This window comes from Pelodiscus sinensis, chromosome 4 (genome assembly GCF_049634645.1).
Source record: "Pelodiscus sinensis isolate JC-2024 chromosome 4, ASM4963464v1, whole genome shotgun sequence".
Lineage (NCBI taxonomy): Eukaryota > Metazoa > Chordata > Testudines > Trionychidae > Pelodiscus > Pelodiscus sinensis.
Window position 1 is genome coordinate 39,308,783 of NC_134714.1, and position 24,039 is coordinate 39,332,821.

The 24,039-nt window shown below is 44.7% G+C and overlaps 1 protein-coding gene across 11 annotated transcripts in view; it reads left to right on the forward strand.

The window, feature by feature from the left end:
- Positions 1-24,039, forward strand: part of CEP128 (centrosomal protein 128) — a 404,033-nt gene that overhangs the window by 321,742 nt on the left and 58,252 nt on the right. For 10 of the 11 annotated variants that reach the window (XM_075926766.1, XM_014569969.3, XM_025181176.2 and 7 more), the window contains one exon: positions 4,516-4,539. The exons of the other annotated variant lie outside the window; for it this stretch is intronic. In XM_075926766.1, the coding sequence (XP_075782881.1) occupies positions 4,516-4,539 (24 nt within the window). The remainder of the gene's footprint in view (positions 1-4,515; positions 4,540-24,039) is intronic. 11 annotated transcript variants of the gene reach the window in all.

The following is a 24,039-nucleotide window of genomic DNA, read 5'->3' on the forward strand; positions in this document are numbered from 1 at the left end:
CAGTGTTCAATGAGACTTAATCCTAAACATTTGAAAGCTTAAAGTTTTTCAGGGGGACTGTGTTCTTAATCTTAACGGTAAAAATGACCTGCAATCCATAATAAAATACATGTGCAGAGCCAGGAGTAGAATCCCTGTACTTTGGTTCCAAAAACAAGCCTCTACCAATTGAGCTAAGGAGAACTATCTAATACCTATAAAAATACACATATGTTCTTCCAAAGCTGTAGCAAATCAGAAGAGGACAATATAAAAATACAGTACCTGTTCCTGATCCTACTTCAATCAATTGCAAAAAAACAACAAGCCCTTCCATTGATGTCAATATGTATAAGATTGGGGACCAAAATAATCACAAATATGCCTCAAACCTCTAATTAGCACTAAGTACAATATATGTTCTGTCTAGGTTGTCTCATTGAAAGTTACAGATTTTTTTCCCTAACATCATTAAGATACAGCCTTTTCCATCCATCCACACAACAAAAGCTCCATGCTGTCGTCATCTTCTTTTTCAGTTATTGCAACATCTTTTTTTGTATCCTGCCTCCAATCAGCCAATGATGCCTACCTGTATTGCCCACTTGTTAAATATTCGGAAAAGTACATTCATGCTTTTTTTTATGCAGCCCCTTCATGCTTGTAAATATCCACAAAAGCTAGCTCATTATCCTCTTTCAAACTCTCCTTTCTGTAACTCAGTCAGACTTTGGGATCTATTACAGGAGTCGTGTGTGGTTCTGTAGCCTGCAGTGACAAGGAGGTCAGACTATATGATCACGATGGTTCTGTCTGACCTTATTTAGCACCTGTGAAATAGGTGCCTACAAAAATTTGGCAGTAGTTAAGCTGCTAGTGTGCTTGAACCATTGACTATTATCCTGATGAATACTGTTGGATTGTTTCCATGTATTCCTACAGTTATCTGTATCCGTCTCTGGTCTTATACTTAGATTGCAAACTCTTTGGCCTAGGGACTGTGTTTATACAGTGCCTACTTCAGTGAGATCCTTGTCCATGGCTCCCCCTTATCGAGTCTGTGAGAATACAAATAATAAATATAAGCCAGCACAAGAGGTTTTCTATTCCCAAATCAATCCCCAGAGCAACAAAAGTAAATAAGATTTGGGGCAATTTGATGTGGTAAGGCAACTTTCCATATAACTTTTTTAATATTCTTGAGCAAAATTGAGCAAACAATGATATTTGGGGCCAGATTGTCCACATCAAATGATGTTTTTGATCAAATGTCAGCTGATCAGGGGATCAGTAGTTGTGTATGTCTCTTTGTAGGGATAATCTCCTCCCCACAGTGAGATCTAGATGAATCCATTGGCCTTCACCATTCAGAAAGGGGATGGATCACAGAATGTATTTCTTAACATTTAAAGCAGGGTTTCCCAACCTATGGATCGGGACCCAAATATGGGTCGCCATTGCATTTCAAAAGCGTCTCCAAGTGTCTCCCCAGGTGGCTCTGCCCCTCCTCTTCCCCCCATTTTTGAATTGCCTTGGCTCACCAAGTCTTCCTGAATTGCCAAAATGAGTCCCTATCTGGAAAAGGTTGGAAACTGCTGATCTAAAGCATCTCAGAGAACCACACTGATCAAAACTCAAGGGGAGAAGAGTTAATGTTTATCTCAAGTACTTGCCTTACTACTGGCGAGGTAGACAGCTCCAGCCAAATTAGAGTGATTTTTATATGAAAAGTCAGAAGAAATTTTATCCTCAAAAAGGAATATTCAAATCATCAGCGCATTAGCACATACTGCAAATCTGCTCACCAAGACATTACAGATAGAAGTTGTATGCTGCCCTAACAATGGAAAAGCTGCTATTTATTTCAATATAATAAACACTGAAATGTGGCAAAACTAATAAATTATCTATTAATTAATTAACTATTAATTTAATGACACCTAACAACATTTTCTCTCCTTCACTGTAACTATGAAATAAAAGTCCATCAGCTAAGACAGCATTGCCAAAGCCAAGGTATACTGATTTCCCATTTCACTTCATTTTGGTGAGTGGCAGTGGGATTGGGGGTAAAAATAATATTTTTAAAATGTATTCTGTAACCTGGAATTCCTGCAGGAAATCTATGAGGACAAGGATTCAAGAAAATTATATCTGATTAACTGCCATATGTTTCCAGTTTCTCCTTTACTGGTTTGGCAGGTTCCATACTCTGTCCTGGGCTAGTAGATATTCTGTGAACAACTTCAACCAGTAAAGTTATAATCTCATATTCTACTAGTTTCAACAGCCACTAATAGCTCTGACAAAGTGGGGTTTTGCCCACAAAAACTTATGCCCAAATAAATCTGTTAGTTTTTAAGGTGCCACAGGACTCCTCGTTTTTGCAGATACAGACTAGCATGGCTATCTTTCTGATACTTGTCAGCAGCTCCAGTAAACTTTTATAAACCCTATCGGTATGAGTTGCGTAGGAGGGACTGGCCATAGGCTGTGCACATCTGGGAGTGTTCCACGCCCCCCAGCTGTTGCAGAGGGAAAAGGAGCTTCTTGGCCCAGGTCTCCTCTAGAAATGTTTGCCAATAAAATAACACTGAAAAGTGATGTCATTATTTTGGACATATTTATAACAGCCAAAAAGTCACTTTGCTATTACAGCTTATTTCACCAGTACAAACTGCCTCCACTAGAAGGTTTGCCAGTTCAGAATTACTGGTATAGCCATACCAACAAACCCTTTTTAATGTAGACCTCAACTTGTTTTCTCTCCCCACAACCTTCTGGCAAGTTGTGACATGAGATTAAAAAAATTTATATGATAAGTCCCAATAGTACATGAAAAGAAGGGGAAGAGACAGCAGAGTACTTTTAAACAACTTGTGTAGAATGCCTGCAGATTTACTGTTTGATTTTAATTATAGGCCCCTTTCTATATTCTTCAGTTGCTTAGTTATCGACTACTAGAAGATTCACCTGGCATTGCTCAGATCCTAAAATAAGGGTTGTTTTTTTTTTCATTTAAATCATTGTTCTGGGGTGGAGCTGGAGATGAGGGGTTTAGTATGCAGGCTGTCTTGGGAAGAGAAGACAAACCTAACCCTCTCTCACCACAATACCTTGGAGCCACATGAGAAACACCTGTCCTTGGCCACTGCAGCGGGCATAGCTGTGGAAGCGTGCATGTCCCCTGGCTGAGGGACGTACAGACCCACAAACAGACAAACTCTCTTAAAATATAGTAAATAGCTGTCCCTTTCTTCACTCCTGCTCCCTTCTGGCCCAATGGGATTATACTTCTCCTGATCCCCATCTCTGGCCCCTTGCTTGTCCCCTTGTGGTCATTCTACACTATAACTCTCTCCTACCAGACCTTCCCCCACTTTACGTTTTATGAGAAACAATCGAATTCCAGCACATCCCATTGTCTTGGCACAACTAAACCCTTATCTTGTTTTAAGTTATAAGAGGAAGCTGCATACCAAATTTGGTGATACTAGCTCTTACCGTTTAAAAGGAGTTTTTGAACAAATGAACTCATGGAAGGGCAGACAGACAGATGCACACATTTCTAAAATACATAGTAAGATTTTTATGATATCTATATTTGGGTTTTCTTTTTTTCTGTCTTTTAGGGTTTTATTTTTAATTTTAACAAAATTATACTAGTCAGTCTATCAAGAGGAAATAGTATTAATGTATTTTGACTTTTGTATTTTATTTTATAAAGCAATGCCTAACAGATGCTAATATGATATAAACAGTGAAAAATAATCAAATTACGGTAACGAAGACATCTCTGTTCAACATAAAGCAATGGTCAAAAAAGCAAACAGAATGTGAGGATGCATGAGAAACATAGTAGAGAGTACTGAAAATATAATAATGACCTTATATGAAATCAGAGATATTCTCTTATTTGGAATTTTGTGTTCTGGTACTCAATGTAAGAGAAATGCAATGTGGTGAGATCTGAGGTTATGAAAATGATTTGAATGTGTGGAGAAATGGACAATGAAGAGTTTGGAATAATTGCAACAATTTATCTTAGAGAAGAGAGGAATAAGAAAGAACACTATAGCTATAGTGAATGGTGCAAATAATGTAGATAGGAGCTTTTGCAATTTCATATGATGCAAGAACAAGACAACGTTTATATTGTTAAAAATATTCAAAGTCATGATAATAAGTACTTCAAAAATATTGTAAGTGATATCATCTCTCATACCTCAGGACAGAAGCCAGTCTATAATGGGGGATAAGAAGAAATCTTCCTTATGTACAAGTTCTTTCATAACTGTTTTTTTTCCCAGACTTTCTTATGCCTTTCACTGAAGCAACTGCTACAGACAGGATACTGAACAGGCTAGCAATCTGATCAAGTATGGCAACTCTAGTGTTCCTATGTAATAAAGTTTTATACAAAATTATGTACATGCTAGTACCAGAAAAGACATAATGAAGCCATTTCATTACATTCACCTGGTTTTTTATTTGTTCTCTTTACATACTAATTTAAGTACTCTGCTTTATTTACAGGAACGTATCATGTCCTTAGAAACTGTAAGTTAATCTTGTTTCTTTTCAAACCAGTTCTAGTTCTTAAACAGATTTTTGTATAATCTCAAAAGGGAGAAGGTCTAGGATGTGAGAGAGCAATTTTCCAAATGCTAACCCAAGTTTCAAGTGGTTTTTGTTTGCCAGTTGACAAAAATGAACCAAAAAATAAGTGAAAGTATCAGTTAACGGTATGTTGACATGCAGTCATTTAATGGAAATATGTTGGTAAAGCTTAGCATACTTTAAAGATAAGAACTCTATAAGTGCTAATTAGACATACTTTACCATTTATTGAATTTGGTTAATTTGCTTACCTTTAATTTAAAATATATATTGCTCTCTCTTTACTAGTAATTCTGCTTTTGGATGAAGGAAGTCAGCAAGTAAATTACATTTCATATTCCTGGGGGAATTCTGCGACAAAAAATTAAAATTCTGCACACATTTCAAAATAACCCTATATATAATCATGCCTGTTTCAATCATTTTGGTAATTTACTTCAAAGTATTTGTCAGCAACTATGTCAGTAACAATACAGATACAAAGTTGTTTTCCTGAGAGTAGAGAGTTTAAATAATCCCCATAATGATCCAGTTTCTGTTTTTCTTTCCCTTTCTGCCAGACACCCATACCACCTCCACCCAGAGGTCATCCATGCAGCACTTTAGACACTTGAATTCCCTACCTTTTAGCCTAGACACTCACACCACTTACAGTCTCTGCTCACCTCAGCCATATGCTAGGTATGGGGCACCCCATGAAAATCCATCCAAATTTGGCTAAGTTATAAGCCTTTGAAAAATTACATTTCTTACCTGATCAGTAAAGATTTGATAGAGCTTCACAGCTAATTTCTCCAAAAACTCCATCTGCACAAATATTTTATAGCAATGCTGCTTAATCAAAAAGATCCAACAACAAAGGATGCATCTACATTGCAGAGAACAATCGAAGCTGCCACTGTCCATCTTCCAGGGTTCGAATTAGCGGGTCTAGTTAAGACAGCTAATTCGAAGTGAAGGGGACACTCTGATCAATGCCAGTAGTCTTGCTTCCACGAGGAGTAAGGGAAGTCAAAGGGAGTGTGTTCTCCCTTTGACTTCCTGCATCTCCCTTCAACTTCCTGCAGTGTGGACAGCGCCTAAAGTCGAGTTAAGGTACTTCAACTTCAGCTAAGCAATTAGCGTAGCTGAAATTGTGGGTCTTATTTCAACCTTGTCCTGTAGTGTAAACATACCCAAACTAAATAATGTTCCAGTTTATTCCAGATAAACCCATGATAACAGTTTAATATAGTCTTATAATCAACAACATATGTGGGAAAATACTTTTTTCATGTTAATCAATAGTCACAATTGTTTGTGCCTCCTTCTAATCAGATAAACACATCCTCTACTTATGTGCCTGTCAGAGGTACTTCTATACTGGGTACCATTTGAGACCAATCTCTTGATTATTTACTATCCTTAACTTTAAAAAAGTCATTCAAACCTGATTTAAAAACCAAGCAGTAAGTTTATCAATTAATAAATGTCCTCACATCAGCCATTTTATCTTGTTTCACCATAAAATATCTGCATGCTAAAATGTACTGTTGCATACATAATAGTGTAAGTCAAATGATTTAGTGCTTTCTTAAGCAAAATTATCATTGAAAAGCTATAGGATTTGGCCCAATGTTATCTTAGTACTATTAGTACTATTAGTCTGACTTAAATGAAAGACCAGAAAATTCTGTTTGAAATTAACTGTGTCCTTAATTTACCCCATTGGGTCAATATGTTACATCTCCTTTGATGCATCAGGGGGTAGCCGAGTTAGTCTGTACAGGTAAACTGAAAAAACAACAAATAGTCTGATAGCACTTTATAGACTAACAAAACACGTAGATGGTATTATGAGCATTCGTGGGCACAGCCCATGTCTTCAGATGACCGACTATAAAGTGCTATCAGACTATTTGTTGTTTTTTCAATCTCCTTTGATGTCTGCTATAGCTTGCTATAGCTTGCTGTTGTCAAGCTCATCAATAAAAAACATGGGAGTTAAGAAAAATTATTCTAAATTCTTGCTTCTTTTTAGCTTGGTTCAGATGCCTAGTAAATGTTTCTGCTCTCCTTCACAGTGATATAAATATAGAGTAACTCTGTAGACTCATGCCAGTATCATTGACTCGTTCTGAATTGTATGTAATATTTTTATACATGAACTTCTTTTTTAAGAATTAATGTTTTTTCATGTAAATCTTATTGCATGTCCATGAAAGTAAAGGCTTTAAGCATCTGTAAAGCAAATTTCTTCATGGTGCCTTGAATAGACTCAGTAGCTAAAGAAATCCCCCACTCTTCTCCAGCAGCAGGAGCAGAGTGGAGCCAGCTCTCTGCTTGATCTCCCCGTCTAGCAGTAATGCTGGAAGGGGGATAAGTATTACAGTGTATCAGAGAAGGATCTTGTAACTATCTCTGACCCCTACAATTCTCCCTCCTGCCTGTTTCTGAGCTGTCATTCTGTGTGTCATTGGGCATATAGCAATTATTTAATCTAAGAGTTAACAACTGCCTCCCTTTTTGGTTTACTAACGTCATGCCAGAACTGTTCTCACATCAAAGACTTTGTAGTGCTTCTGAGACTAGGCAGTCTTTTGATGTTATTAAAATGACATGGGAGTGGAACTCAGAGCAACTCCACCCTGCCTGCCTCTCCCCTTCCTTTCCTTTCATCGATTAGCTAGTATGCCACTTCCTCTGGCCAGTGATAGGACATTTTCCCAAGATTGCCTGTTGCCTTCCTCTCTTCTCATGCCCCATATCTATTGGTGAGCAGCTGCTACAGCTACCAACGCCAGAAGCATTCCCAGTTACATTTATCTAGTTTGGGCTCCCACCTGCCCCTTTCCTCCAGGTCCTTACCTTCCTCTCCAGCTACTTATTTACATTCCTTACTCCTGTCTTCTATTCTTATCTGGTGACTGCTCTTGCCCAAATACACTGCTGGTTCTCTAGCGTCTTCTATACCTCTTTCCTTGCCCTTCAATTTGCTACTAACCTAGACCCCTCTATAGTTTTTACCCAATTGCATTTTGCTGTTCCTCCTCCTTTTGTTGGTCAAGGACACTCTTTTGCCTCCAGTGATTTCCAATCACCCTATGTACCCATTATCACTTATTTCCCATCCCTTACACCATTGCTGCATTAAAGAAAAATTGATAAGGTTAGCGTAACACATGTATCAGTATCCTTCAAAACACTTCTGATCACTAGTTTACAGTATACATAAATAGGGTCTGCAACATAATATTTTTATAATCAGATTTGTCCTTATTCTAGAGTAGTATGTTATTAGTTTTCTGTTCTTAAAATACAGATCCATTTCTGTATTTTAAAATTATATTAGTCAGCTGATATTTGTAATGGATAACGTTAATATGCTTTTGAGACCTTGAAAGCCAAATATGTGGCCCAGCATAATCTGAGAAAAATAGGGTTTTACCATGCATGTAATAAAAAAGTTTGAAGACAGTAGTGATGTAAAATCCTGTTTAAAATGTAAACCAGCCTGCTATGTCGCACTGTGCCACAGGTTGGAGGAGGTAGTGCAGGAGAGTGGGAGGTGTGACACTGTGCAACCAACTCCCCTCTGCGTGGGAAGGCCAGTCTGATCAAGACTCCTCTTCTTCCTCGCCAGATGAGGTGATGACTTTCCCTCTGGTGGTGCTCTCAGAAAACTTGAGGGCCCACTAGTATCTCCTGAGGAAGGTGGCAAACAGCTTGGGCCTCCAAGCGGAGGAGGTTCAGAAGACCTCAAACTCCTTATTTGGCGACCTGGAGCAGGTGGGGCCTGCCAAATTGGCTTTACTGCTACATGAGGTGGTAGCCAAGATGAGAAAAACCTTGTGACAGACCTCCTCATCTATTTTGCCGATAAAGAAGCAGGCAGAAAGGAAGTACTTTGTCCCTGACGAGGACCATGAGTACTTGTATATCCGCCCACATTCTAATTCCCTAGTGGTGGAATTGGTAAATAACAGGGAACACCAGGGCCAGACCGCTCCTTCTTCAAAGAATAAAGCCTCCAAACGATTGGACTTGTTTGGTTGGAAACTTTATTTTTCAGATAGCTTCCAACTCACAACTCAGGGTGGTGAATCACCAGGCTCTGTTTGCACACTATGAGGTAAACACATGGCAGGCAATGGCAAAGTTTGAGACCTCTCTCCCAGAAGGGCTATGGAAAGTGTTCAAGGCCTTGGAGGAGGAAGGTTCTTCTGTGGCCATGGCAGCTCTGAAGGCAGCTTCATACTCAGCAGATTCAGCAGCTCACTTCATGTCATCATCTGTTTCTAAGGGGTGGGTTGGCTCCTCCTCTCAGGCCTCTCTTCAGAGGCACAGAACTCCTTCCAAGATTTCCCCTTTGACATGGGTGCCCTGTTTGCAGATCAAACAGACATAAATTACACCGGCTTAAGGACTCCCACACTACCTTAAGGATCCTGGGCTTGTATGTCCCCAGGATGGAGAGGAAAAAATGCAAGATTCACTCCTCTCATTCAAGGAACACTATCCTCGGCAGGATACAGACTACTCCTGCCTGAAGCCTTTCAAGAAAAAGCAGGGCCTCTTTCTACTTTCCAATCACATCAGAAATGTTTGCTTTTCTTCCGTTAATATTCTCTCTCTGGGTCCATGTCTACACTAGGAAACTATTTTGAAATTACTATATTCGACTTAACTCCCAATTGAACAAAATCGAAATAGCATGTCTCCTCTACAGGGAAGTATTGAAATTAGTTGGAATTATTTTGAAATAGCAAGTCCATACTGATTGGAGCCTGCCTCAGACTTAGAGCCCCAGAAAGCACTCTGGGGAAGGTACCAGGAGGGCGGATACTCCCTGTGACTGCTTGGTCAGGTAAGCTATAATGTGTGCTTTCAGAGGCTCCTCTCTACAGCCACCTCTCTCAAGCCACTTCTCCACCTCTTCCCTCTTCGAGACACAAAAGGGACACAGTGTGCTCTGGTTGCCCTTGCGGACACCATAGCACTCTCACCATGGTGCCAGAGCTGCAGCAAAGCAGTGGTCACTGGTCTTATGCTGCACCTCATGGTGCAGTACTTCCAGACTGCCTGCTTGTTGCTCCAGCAGGATGAGGACCAGGACCTACAGTATGAACCCCAGCATGGACTGCAGGCCTTGCTCATCCAGGTCCTTGACGCTCCTGCTGCTGCGCATGCCGCTCAATCCCCTGAACACCACAGAACTCTTGCAGCAGAAGATGAGCTTGGATTGGTGGGACCACATTGTCCTGCAGGGATGGTACTACTAGCAATGGCTGCAGAAGTTCTGCATGTGGGAGGCCACCTTCCTCGAGCTCTGAGAGTGGCTCATCCCTGCCCTCAGGCAACAGAACACCTTCAGGAGACCTGCTACCCCCATGAAGAAGCATGTAGCCACTGCCCTATAGAAGCCCACCACACCAGATAGCTATGGATCCGTTGTGAACCGGTTCAGTGGGTGGAAAATCCACAGTCGAAGCCATGCTCCTGCAGGTAGCAAAGGCCATCAACCAGGTGCTGCTATGGTGTGACGGCGCGTTGGGGGTTCCCCGTCTCCTGCACCCCGAGATGGCACAAACAGACTGCACAGCCAGTGGAATAGAGGAAGTTTATTGCCTCTCCAGGATACAGCATAGCACAGATGTAGTCTGGTCACAGAACTGGGCTAGGATGCCTCAGGCCCCCTTGAGTTGGGGGGAGACTGGGCCCCTAAACTCCAGCTCCTCTCCCTAGGCTGTCTCCTCCATGCTCTCCCACAGTAACAACCAACTCACTAACTTCCAGCCCTGCCCCCCAGCCAAGGCAGCATTCCACCTTCCTTTGTTCCTCTCCATGGGGGGTGTCTGGCCACTGGTTTGCATAGTGACTCATCCTGTTTTGCTGGGTCGTGGTCCCCACGGCAGCCAGTGGGGGTTCCCCCAGAGCCAGCAGCATAGAAACCAGCCAGGTACCCCCACTACGTCACAGTTCTCCCCCCTCCGAGAGCGAACTGAGCAGGGTCACTCCGCTCGTGACCTAGGGAAGTTCGGGTCCTCTGCGTGGGAACCCGCCCTGGGGACATGGGTGCTCCCCTTGACTCGGGCCGGCCGTGGCGAGGCCCCACATGAATTGGCTTCCCTCTGTCCATTCGCCGCCCCGCTCCAGGGTGACTGGCCCAGGCCTGTCCTCGTGGGTCACACCCACCCTTCCGCTGGCCTTGATCTCTGGCCGGGGTCTCTCGGGCCGGGGCCATGAGCCCAGCGAGCCTTCTCTGGACAACCAGGGCGGCTTCCACCCTCGATGCTCCATCCAGGGAGGACTTCCCCTCCCATAACTCTCTCAGCAAGCCCAGAGGGTCTATCTGGGGTAGAGACCCCCAAGCCGCTTTCCTCCTGTCTTGGGCCTTCCCGCCCCTCTGGCAGGAGTCACAGGACCGGCAGTACCGCTGCACGGCTGTAAAGATTCCCGGCCAATAGAAGTGCTGGAGCAGCTTCAGCCGGGTGCTCCGGATCCCCCGCTGGCCCCCAACGGGGACATCGTGGGCCAAATACAGCAGCTTGAGGCGATACTTTCGGGGGACGACCAGCTGCCGCTCTACCCTCCATGCCCTCGCCTTCCTGGGGGGGAGCCACTCACGGAACAGGAGCCCACGCTCCTGCAGGAATCTCTCCTGGCCACCTCTCCCCCGGGACTGAGCTGCACGGAGGCCAGCCCGGTCCCTCAGCCTCTGCAAGGAGGGGTCTGCCTGCACCTCAGCCTGGAATTCAGCTGCTGAGGCAGGGATCGGGACCTGTCCCCCACCTCTGCCTAGGTCCGGAGTCCCAGCCTGGCTGGACCCCGTGTCCACTGGGATGGGACCCTGAGGACGCTGCCAGGAGTCCTTCCCTGGACCCACGTTGTCAGCCCCCCGCTGGCTCTGGCTCCGGGTAGTGACTAGAGCCCGCTGGGATTCGTGGGGCCACTCCTCTAGGTCATTCCCCATCAGCACCTCGGTGGGCAAGTGCGGGTGCACCCCCACTTCCTTGAGGCCCTCCTTGGCCCCCCATTTCAGATGCACCCTGGCTACAGGCACCTTAAACGGGGACCCGTCTATGTCCTTCAGGGTCAGCTGCGCGTGGGGTAGTATCCGCTCTGGGGCCACTATGTCGGATCGGGCCAGAGTCACCTCCGCCCCCGTGTCCCAGAAGCCCGTCACCTTCCTACCATCCACCTCCAGGGGTATGAGGCACTCGCTCCGCAGGGGCCGTCCTGCCCCCACCCGGTACACGGAGAAATCCGCCTCCTGAGAATCAGACCTCCCAGGGGAGGTGCACTGAGCATCCTTCCCCTCTCTCTGAGCTGAGGTTTGCCTGCCAGCCCCTGCCTCTGGGGCAGCCTGCCCTTCCTCCCGCCCCAGCCAGTTAACCCTGGAAAGTCCCCGGTCCTGGGACCTGGTGCACTGAGCCCTCTTGTGGCCTTTTTGCCCACAGCGCTGGCAAGTTAGGCTTTGGGCTGTCTCTGTCCAGGCCCTGGCTGGTTCTCTGGGGCGCAGTCGACCTGTTCCTTGGTCTCGCCCCGTAGTTGACTCCCTCCGTCGCTCAGCCGAGATCCGGTCTCTGCGCGGTTCCCTTTCTCTCCGGGACTCCCGTTCACACCCGGACCGGCTCTCCGTGAACTCGTCCGCCAGCCTCCCAGCCTCTTGGGGGTTCTCTGGTCTCCGGTCCTTGAGCCACAGCCTCAGTTTGGGTGGGCACACTTCATAGAACTGCTCCATCATGACCAGCTTGAGCAGCTCCTCTGCGGTCTGGGCTCCGACTCCAGACACCCACTTGCGGCAGTATTGCGCCAGGCGGGAGGCCAGGTCCACATAGGTCTCCCGTGGCCCTTTCTGTACCCCCCGGAACTTCTTCCTGTACATCTCGGGGGTCAGCCCGAACTTGTGCAGCAGGGCCTCCTTGACTCGGTTGTAATCCCCTGGCTGTAGGTCCTCCAGCTGACTGAGCACTCCGGCCGCCTCCTGGCTCAGTGCGGGGACGAGCTCCTGCAGCCAGTCAGCTGGGGGAACCCGTTGCAGTCCACAGGCCCTCTCAAAGGAGCTGAGGAACCCGTCTATGTCACCCATGTCCTTCAATTGGGCCACCACGAGCCTCTCCAAGTGGCTGGCAGCCCTGGGACCTTGGGGCCCATCCGCACTTGGCGCAGCCGGTGCCCCGCCGGTTCTCCGCTCTGCCATGGCCAGCTCATGCTGTCGCTGCCTCTCTCGATCTTGGCGCTCCTTCTCTCGGTCCTCTACTTCCAATTCCCTGATCCGCAGCTGGATCTCCAGCCGCCGCAGCTCCGCTGGGCTGGCCCCTGCCCTAGATGGGCTACGGCTTGCAGGCCTCCCGGGAGACGCTGTCTCATCTCTCCGTTGGGTTCCAGCGCTCCTCCCCCTCTCTGAGCCTGACACACTCTCAGGGGGGGTCTGGCTGCTTCCCCTGGGGACAAGATCCTGGCCCTGTGGCTGGTCATTCTCTTCCAGCTGGGTAATCAGCTGGGCCTTGGTTGCTTTCCGCACCGGCAAGCCCCTCTCTCTGCACAGCCCCACCAGCTCTGCCTTCAAGAGTCGGGCGTAGGCCATCTGCCCGCTGGGCCCCTCGGTGCAGACTCACCAGTCTAGTGCTGCAGCGCCCCACGATTCCCAGGAACCGCTTCGCTCTGTCTCCAGCACGCCTGGCTCCAGGGCTCTTGCTTCTACTGCGCCTTGTCGCTTGCCGCTGGGAGCTTCATCCACGGGGTGCAGTGCATCCCACTTCTGACACCAGTGTGACGGCGCGTTGGGGGTTCCCCGTCTCCTGCACCCCGAGATGGCACAAACAGACTGCACAGCCAGTGGAATAGAGGAAGTTTATTGCCTCTCCAGGATACAGCATAGCACAGATGTAGTCTGGTCACAGAACTGGGCTAGGATGCCTCAGGCCCCCTTGAGTTGGGGGGAGACTGGGCCCCTAAACTCCAGCTCCTCTCCCTAGGCTGTCTCCTCCATGCTCTCCCACAGTAACAACCAACTCACTAACTTCCAGCCCTGCCCCCCAGCCAAGGCAGCATTCCACCTTCCTTTGTTCCTCTCCATGGGGGGTGTCTGGCCACTGGTTTGCATAGTGACTCATCCTGTTTTGCTGGGTCGTGGTCCCCACGGCAGCCAGTGGGGGTTCCCCCAGAGCCAGCAGCATAGAAACCAGCCAGGTACCCCCACTACGTCACATATGGAGAGCCATTGCTCTGGGGAACGTGGACAGCACCATAGATGGCTTTACTGCCATGGGCTTCCCTAACTGGGGGGGGGGGGGGGCATAGACAACACACACATCCCCATCCTGGCCCCCGACCACTGGGCCTAGGACTACATCAACAGAAAGGGGTACTTCTCCATAGTGTTGCATGCCCTTGTGGATCGCAAGGGATGCTTCAACAACATTAGTGTCAGCTGGTCGGGAAGGGTGCCCACATCTTCTGGAACTCCTGCCTGTCCCGAAAGATGGACGCCGACACTTTTTTCCCCAACCACACTGTCAGATTTGGGGAGGTGGACATGCCCATCATCCTCCTGAGTGACGCAGCCTATCTCTTGCTCTCCGGCTCATGAAGCCCTACATGGGCAGCCTGGACCCCACCCAGGAGCACTTCAACATCAGGCTGAACAGGTGCTGCATGGTGATGGAATGTGCATTCAGCTATTTAAAGGGAAGGTTCAGTATTCTCCTCACCTGTCTGGACCTCAGCAAGCACAACATCCCCTTTGTGGTGGTGGCCTGTTGTATGCTCCACAACCTATATGAGAGTAAGGGGGAGACTTTTCTGCCTGGTTGAGAGACAGAGGGACACAAGCACCATCAGGAGAGCAAATTGAGGTGTTGTGCTTATCAGGGAGGTCTTATGGGAGAGTTTCATGCAAGGCCATTTGTGAGATTCTCCCCTGTGCCTCTCCACAAGGTGTCCCTGCATTCTCTCTGTGTGCCATTCCTTTCCCATCCCTCCCTTCCCTGCTCTCCCTTGCATCCTTCCTCCCACCCTGCAGAGCAAATAATAAAGACATGTTTGTTGAAAAAACAGGACTGTTTATTGGGGGGACATGCAACAGGGGAAGGAATGTGAAAAGGGCTGGGGGTGGCGCCTGCCCCATGGTGGTCAGGAGGCTTCGGCAATACCGAGAGGTACTGCTGCCCTATGTTCTGGATCCCTGGCAGCCCCTGGGGAGGTTAGAAGGGGAAGCCGTGTGGGGACAGGGAGGTGTCTGGAAGCTTGCTCCATACACTATACTATGCGCTCCATCACCAAGGAGAGGGAGGAACACATGGCATCATGCTGGCTCACCAGCTGTTCCCAGGCTGCCTTTCTCTGCTCACTGTCAGACCAATGCTCTTCCCAGTCAGCAGCCCACTTCTGGCGCTCTTCATCCTGGCTGGTCAGGCCAGGAGCCTGCAGACAGGAGGGGGCTACAGGGTGGCTTGGATTCCTACCATGTCCTGCACATGCCAGGTCTGGCACTAGCAGCATCCTGCAGAGAAAGAACTTCTATCCCTGCCTGCTGGAGGAGTAGGGCAGGTGTTGGAGTAGGTGTATGGAAGCAACAGATGCCACTTGCCGGAGAGTGTACTTCTGGGGTCCCGTCCCTTTCCTCCCCCTGGCAGGTTCCCATGCACAGGATCGGTCTCCCCTGCATCGCTGCACTTGACTGGGAATGAATGCTGACTGAGTACGGGCATGACCTTGTGCCATATGTGTTACCGCTGTGTGGTTCCATGACCCCAGACTCCTCAGTGGTGGCTTGTCAGAGGAAGGTGTCCCACCACAGAGGCTGGAATAAGGCCTGTCCAGGAACCTTATGAGAGAGACCAAGAGGTTCCTGTGTGATGAGGCTGAGTGCTCTGTACTGGCACTCCATGTGCACCCATGTCTGCATGCTGTTGTGTGATCCCCACGCGCGAGAGGAGTGTGCAGCCCCTCACAGCCTGCCTTCATGTGTAGATAGGGAAAGTTATAGTAATCTGAAGTGCCTTCCCTGGGTTCGTCCGAAGCCTGGGAGACATCCTGGGACAGGGGGACTGGCTCTAGGGTGAGGAGCAAGTTCTGGCTTGCAGACATGGTCGCATGACTGACCCCCTCCATGTCATTGTTATCCTCTGCAAGCCTGCCCTTCTGAGGGCTGATGCCAGGTGTATCCTGGCTAGACTCCACAACGACAGGGGACATTACTATCCCTCCTCCCGCAGCTGATCATAATAGCAGCAGGTGTGTGGTTCCACCCCAGAGCATCCTCTCTGCTCCCTGGCCTTTTGGTATATCTGCCAGAGCTCTATTATTTTCATCTGCATTGGTCGAGTGTTCAGGTGTGGCCTTTGTCAGCTAGGCTGGCGGCGATCCAGCCATTGACCTCTGCATTTCTCTTTCTGGTGCAGAAATCCTGGAAGTTGGTCTCCTCCCTGCCTAGACCTTGATGAGGTCCAGGCTCTCCATGTCAGTTCAGGCCAGAGCTCCCCTGCGTCCCTGGACAGTGGCAGCCAAGGGAACAGCAGGAGTGCTGGCAGCTGTGGGAAGCTCTGGGGGAGTACTGGGGTCACTCATGGCTCCCTCGGTTGCTGTTGTGTCACATGGGCCTCTCACATCTCACCATGTGGCACAAGCTTTTCTGCTGTGAGGAGTTTTAAGCTCCGCAAAAGAAGGGGAGTAGTGGAGATGCCAGGTGTGGCCAGAGTTCAGAGCTGCCAGAGTTCAGAGCTGCAGCTGTGAGAGGCCTCTGGAGGCGAGTTATCAAATTAGCAGTACTGGAGCATCCTCACTAACCCTATTTTGAAATAACTATTTCAAAATTAGTTTCATTCCCATAGGAAAACAGGAGTACAGATTTCAAAATAACCAGCCTGTTATTTTGAAATAATGGGCTTGGTAGTGTGGATGCTTCACTTATAAATTTGACCCAAGGGGGGTTGTTTGGCTGAAAAACTGCCACCTTCCTGAACTCCTTTATTTTTTAGATTTTCTTCCCATGGCACCAAAAATACCAGTTCTGAGTTTGTTCAAATTTGCTTTTTCTTTTTTAAAGTCCACTGTCTTCCTGCTGTTGCCTCGCTCCTTCCTTTTGTTAGAATCATTAAATTGACCATTTTATGATAATTTTCATCTCAGTTTTCTTGAGCCTACAGATTCACAGCCAAATATTCCCTGTTAATCAGAATCAAGTCTAAAATGGCTGCCTCCCTGGTTACTTTCCCTATTTTCTGAAACAAAATGTGCTCAATATATTCCAAGAACATATGAGACATTGTGTACTTTGCTGTTTTACTTTTCCAGTAGATGGCTGGACAGTTAGTCTGTTCCCCTTTACTAACAGGTGTTATGTTTTGGATACTTCTCTTATTTGTTCTAAAAGTGCTTAATAACCTCTGTCCCCTAATTTGGTGGTCTGTCATGGACACCTACAGTTTTTCCTTCAGCAGAGACTTTCTCCTTGTCTGCCTCTCACTTTTTCCTGGACCTGAGAACAAGAGTATTTATTTGTGATACCTCCTTTATTTTTATCCTGCCTGCCTTTCTTGAAGAATCTGTAGCACTCTAGACCAGTATTCCAGTCATAAGCTTATCCCACCAAGTCTCTGTGATGTCAAGTAAGTCATAATTTAGTTTAAGTATGAATACTTCCCAGTTTCCAGACTTTTTTGCAGTACTTTTTGCATTTGTGTATAGACATCTAAGATGTTGAGCAGATTATTACACTGTTTTCCTTATGTTGCTCCTCAGACCTGAATGTAATTTTTCATTCTCCTCCCACTCTCCCTCACTCTTGCATACACTGCCCTAGCTCTCCATTAAGGTCAACATTTTTTATGTCTGTTTGTGGACTTTTGTCATCTGTGCTCTTTGAACCCATTTCTGGACTTTTTATGGAAAAGAGGTTACTAATAAAGGTGGATCTGCCTGAGAAAGGGTTAAACTTTATTAAGTCAGTCAGTGTTCAGAGGTCAGAATGACAACTTCATGTTTGCTTGCTGGTAAGTAATCATCCTGCTTTCCTAACTATCTAGCTTAATGATGTGCTTTATAGTCTTGCTCAGAATGTTATCGGTACATAGTGCATTCTCCAGGTAAAAAGTTGTCCTTTGATATTGTGACAATAATATGAGCTTGTTCTACAAATTGTAAGGGACTGAAACCTACTGCAAGATTTTAATATACAAAAATGTTCTTGGTTTCCTTCCAAGGAGAGTGGAAATCTACAAATCTTCAGTGTTAGGCACTAGATTTTTTTTAGATACCATCTTTCATTTTAGAGACCAACCAGTAATGTTGATATACAATGGTCATTAGTGAGGCAGTTATTGGGCATGGCATATATTACATTACTTCTTAAAGGAGATGCTCTGTATTCAGTTCATAGGATTTTCTAAGGAAAACTTTCTTGGTATGGGAAATGTTCTGCACATTTCCATGTACGGGAGTCAAATATGCCCATGAAATTTGTAAGTAGGCCATTCGTGTGTTTGTTTAAGCATGTTATTTTAAGCAACCACCCCAAAGACACTTGGAAATACTTGTTAACACTAGTCTGTGTGTCAAGTCAGACTCTTTCCACACATGCTGGTCCCCTGAATTATTCTTGCTTGCTCTGAAAATAATTATTTCTATAAGTATTTCCATTGAATGAAGTGGGTATTGGATCATACCTTAGTAATGTTAAACTGAGGTTTCCAATTGTGTAGTCCATAGACCACTACTGGGTCAACAGAGCACAAGCTAATGAATTACACAGAGCTGGTTGGCCAGTATAGTGAAACAACCCCTCAAGTCCAGCTGCTATTTTGCATTAAAACAGTTCAAAATGCCTGAAATAATTGCTAATATTATTTTCCATGTAAACAATTCCTGTAGTTACCACAGGGATGTTATGTGATCATGAATGTGAGGGGAGATGGTCCATGCAATTGCAAATAGGAGGGCAAGTGTCCATGAGACAATATCTTAATTACAAAGAGGTCCACCCCATGCTAAACATCTGGTGTCTAGATTAAACATTCAGGTTTTTTGGCATGTCCAGTTTTCTCATTCAGATCCCCATGTTAACAAAGATCTATTGTTTTTCATGTTTATGAATACAGTTTTTGCGTAATAAAAATTCCAAGTCATTTAAGCCTCAGTGAAAACAATCTATTGTGACAAATGTCAGTTGAATTCATTCATTGTGTAACTTCACTATTAATTTAGACTCTTTGTGATCTGAAGCAATGGCAAAATTGCAAAAACACATCATATATTAAAATACCTGTTACCTGGCATATTTTATACTGGGTATATGATCCAGACAAGTTCCATAGTAGATGTGAAACATCGTCATCTTTTGGCCAGCTTAGGTGTTTGATCTGGCACTCTACAATTTTAGGTGTCTTAAAATGTAAAGAAAAAGATACATGTTTATATTAGATGCCTTTTGCTATTTGGGTTTTTTAAGCATGCACTTTTACATTCAGTTCATTTAAAAAAAATTTTGTGGGTCACCTTTAACATTATGTCTTCTGGCTGAATTGTAAGTAACTGCCTGCTGAAATACATGGTGTCACTTAAAATTATGGATACATTTAATCTTTTTTATGGCTAGTCTTTGGGGATTAACTAACTGGTATTTATATCATCTCTAATTTAAAAATATTCTTAACTCTACTGACTGACCACTTGTTTTACCTGTCTCAGGAAAGAATGTAGTAAATGACAGTCAGCAAAGATTTTGAGAGGGGCAGGGAGGGTTGTCTCTGTGTATTCAGTTTATTAACTATTAAGCCAAACTTTAGGTGGAATATACGCAAACCTGATTTGATTTATTTTTGTGTTTATCACTGTGGCTTTCAGACTGGAAATAAAATAGAGTGTCTGATTTTGATTTAGATCTGTCCCTGGGGATAGCACACAGCTGCCTATCACTGAGGATACATCAATATAGGAGGATTAACTGTTCACATGCATTTTAAACATCAAAGTGTTTATATGAAGTCATGGAAAATGAGTAATTTGTTTTACCATTCTCTGTCTGAACACAATGCCTCTTAAAAAGTAAATAATCTTTTATTTTAAAAACAGAAAAGATTGATATCATTCACTGCATGTAACAGTGTGCTTTTAAGTAAATTAACATTGATGCGGCTTCTGGAGTACAATTGAAGTTCTTCCCATTTATCTGTACATCAGTGCACTGTATCAGTACCCTCTGTTCCCTGTTAAATAATGAGCAGACAGACATGATTGCTCTTCTAAGGATTATGCGTATGCATTATGGCACATTGTTGGGTTTTGGTAAATAATTTCCCTCTGTGTCAGGTGTTTGCACCAGTATGTGCTTGGGTCACCGCCCCAGGAGAAATTCAGATACTGCCTAGTTGATTGGCAGAGTGTCCACAGCTGCCCATAGCTAACAGCACATGCTTCTATTTGTGGTGTACATCTGCACATGCCTTGGTGCATATAACCAAATTTATTCTGCACATAGCAAATATTTAGAGGGAACATTGGTTTCCACCACTCTTAGCATTTTGTTCTGTATGACTAAACCCTAAACACTTTTAATAGAGAAGAGTGTAGTTATTAATGATATAAATGTGGCACTTCATCCATATAATGGAGGTTACGGTGCATGTTATTAAACTACAGGTCAGCTAAAAGCTCAGCCTTCTTTTCTTCTTTCCCTCCCACTCTTTGACTTGTTTTTTTGTGCTGCCTCCCTCTTTCTTGCAATTCTCCTCCCTGACTTGTGTTTATATTCCTGTTCTATTCTCTCCCATCCCCAAAATGTCTTTATATGGTCTTGAGAGACAGAGATGTCTTCTGTGCCTCAAAATGAGATAGGGAGTGTACAAGTTATCCTAGACAACTTAAATAATAAATTAATCTGTAGAATTTAAGCTTCTTTTTTACATGAATTTATATATAAATTAAATGCTATCTTGAGGGCTTTTCTTGGTATTTAGCTGGGGTTGGTCCTGCTTAAAGCAGGTGGTTGAATTAGATGACCTCTTGAAGTCACTTCCCACCCTAATCGTCTATGATTAGGGCTGGATTAAGGCATAGGTAATGTAGGCACGTGCTTAGGGTCTCATCTCCTGGCATCACAAAATAAAATGCATATCTCAGTTTTCACTTTTTAAAAAAGCATCAACCTTTGTGGATGCAAAATAAAGCTTAAAAGTGATAAAAAGAAGTATACCTGAGGCTACATCTAGACTACATCCTTCTGTCGGCAGAGAGATGTAAATGAAGCACTTCGAAAATGCAAATGAAGCCAGGATTTAAATATCCCATGCTTCATTTGCATAATCACATAATGGCGCTCTTTTGAAAAAACGCTATTTTGAAATTGAAACCGCAGTCTAGACGCCCCGTTTTCGAAAGAACCACATCTAGACTGCAATTTCAATTTCAAAATAGCGCTTTTTTGAAATAGCGCCATTACATGATTATGCAAATGAAGTGTGGGATATTTAAATCCTGGCTTCATTTTGCACTTTCAAAGTGCTTCATTTACATCCCTCTGCTGACAGAGGGATGTTGTCTAGACGTAGCCTGAGTCTGCAGATAATCTGAAACATGAACTCCATGACATGTGAACTTCCCTTTCTAAAATTTACTGCTACTCCAGAAAGGTTCAGGATCATGGCATAGGCCTGGTGGAAAGGGAGCATCATGTGAACTGTGCCAGGGACCCCCCAGGGAGCTTTAATTCATCATGCTCCCCTTCCCCCACCCATGAAAGTTAAATCTCAAATGAAAGCTGCCCTGCTGTTTGGAAGTCTAATACTTCAAGAAAAGAGAAGTTAACCTATACAATACATTAAAGAAAATTTTGATTTGGCTGTGAACCAAGAAAACAAAAGATGTTTAATTCGGGGGTTTGTTTTGTTTTGTTCAAAGTCAGAAGCTTTACAGTCCCTTTCATGTGATGGAATGTCCCTGAAAGATATTGTTCATCTAAGATGACTGCTAAGCAGCAAGGGTCTGATGTTTTGTTTCACACACAGTTAACTTTTCTACTCATGAAAGCTGGCAGATAGATGACTGGTGAGAATCTGCTGTCTCTTTCAGATATCCCTGAACCTTTCAAACCAACATACAAACCAGGACCATAAACTGCTCTGGGAAGAAGTAGCAAACCATGCAGCTCATCATAAATTAATGGAGTGGAAAATCAAGGCTTTGATGAACATAAGGCTACTGTAAATGAAGCATGCAAAATGAATGAGTAGTTTCATTGTGGGAGAGGAGCAATTGTAGGCAGTTTAATGAGAGGGTTGTTTAGATATTGATAGATACTTCCTGGCAATTTTAACCTGAGACAGAAAGGTAGAGTGAGACCCTATCTGAAAAGCTTGATTTAGGTATTTTACAGGTATAAAAACAGTTCTACATTAAAAATCTATGGAAAGCACTTAATCAGCATGTGACCACCATATCATTGTTTACATAGTGGAGGTATAGAGAAAACCGCAAGGCTACGTCTACACTGGCCCCTTTTCCGGAAGGGGCATGTAAATTTCACCAGTCGTCGTAGGGAAATCCGCGGGGGATTTAAATATCCCCCGCGGCATTTAAATAAAAATGTCCGCCGCTTTTTTCCGGCTTTTAAAAAAGCCGGAAAAGAGCGTCTACACTGGCCCCGATCCTCCGGAAAAAGTGCCCTTTTCCGGAGGGTCTTATTCCTACTTCGAAGTAGGAATAAGACCCTCCGGAAAAGGGCACTTTTTCCGGAGGATCGGGGCCAGTGTAGACGCTCTTTTCCGGCTTTTTTAAAAGCCGGAAAAAAGCGGCGGACATTTTTATTTAAATGCCGCGGGGGATATTTAAATCCCCCGCGGATTTCCCTACGACGACTGGTGAAATTTACATGCCCCTTCCGGAAAAGGGGCCAGTGTAGACGTAGCCCATGTGAGTGTGCTGTAGGGATGTAATAGTGTAGTCGACTAATTGATAGGCAACAGCTTATAGTTAATGTTATAGACTACAAACATTCTCCTCTCCCCACCAGTAAATGTTTAGCAGGCTGGCCAGCAGCCGGGTCTGGGACCTACCCCTACAGTGGCTCTGCGTTTGAAGTGTATTAGGAGCTGGGCGGAAAGGCAGCCCAGCTCAGTTCTGGCTTGCGTTGGGTCTAGGACCTACCCTACTGCAGCTCTGCCTTTAAAGTGTTTTAGGAGCCAGGTGGGCAGGCAGCCCAGCTCAGTTCCAGTTTGTGCCGGGTCCAGGAGCTCAGACCGCCCTCCCTCCCTCCCCAGATGGGCTGCTGTCACTCTGCACGTGGGGTCACAGGCAGCCAGTCCATACGGAGAGCTGTTTTTTAAACTGGCTCCCCTTGCAGACCAGCTCCTGCCTAGCACTCCGTGCTGCTGCCTCTGTGTCAGAGGCAGCAGCATTCAGGAATCCTCAGGAGTAGGGTCGGAGGGCACTGGCTGCCAGCCTCATCCCTGGGGACTGTAGAATAATTGAGTAACTGATAAGAATTCATGAAGTTAGTTGGCTATTCAATTAACCAATATTTAACATCCCTGGTGTGCTGTTAATTTTATTTTGGCATATTATATGTTTAAACAGTATAGAACAAGATGTGGCATAGCAGGAAGTAATTTCTTTATTTCTTCGACATGTTCTTATTAACCTGAAAGTTGAAGGTAAATCAATAATTTGACTATGAAAGTTTCAATAAGATTTGATAAATTAAATTACACAACAGTCATCTGAAAATAAGAAAAATATTATCTAGTTTTGTCTTGGCTTAGATAAACCTTTCAAAACAATCAAAATGTATCAGTTAAGTTCAAAATCTACTCACCATTCCTATTTTGATATAGAAATATTTCACTTTTTATCAAAAATATTTCTTACTTTGTGTTTGAATTTTGCAAGACCAACTTTTATTAGCCCACTAATCAAAGATTAGAATCAGGGCTTCAATACAGCCAGAGCTGTCAGAGAGTTTTGGTAGCATGTTGGGAGGGGATATCACTGGGAAATATTCTGAAGGAATTTAAGCCCTGATCAGAATGATGAATATACTCTTAACTTTCTTTTCCATCTCTTTGGTATTATCTCTTCTAAACAATTTGTTATAAGTTTTTGATTTCACAGTTCAGCACTTTTCTTTGTACTGCATGTTCTCAAATTCTTCCAACTTCAAGAAGTGACTCACTTATCTGAGGGCATTTTCCTCATATAAGTCTTTTTCCATATCTGTACCCCTAGTACATTTTGAACTATATTTTGAAACTCAGGCAAAATATTGCAACAGTAATATCAGGAGAAAAGACAAAATCCATGGTTTTAATTTAAAATGTATCAGATTTCCTTTGAGGAATTCAATAAAATTGATTTTAGCAGTTACTTAGAGTTTTTGCTGGAACAAATATATGTGCATCTTCAGCTGCATCTTCATCCATGTTCCCTTCTGCTGCTTAATTCAGAGGTCTAGAAGTGACAGACAGA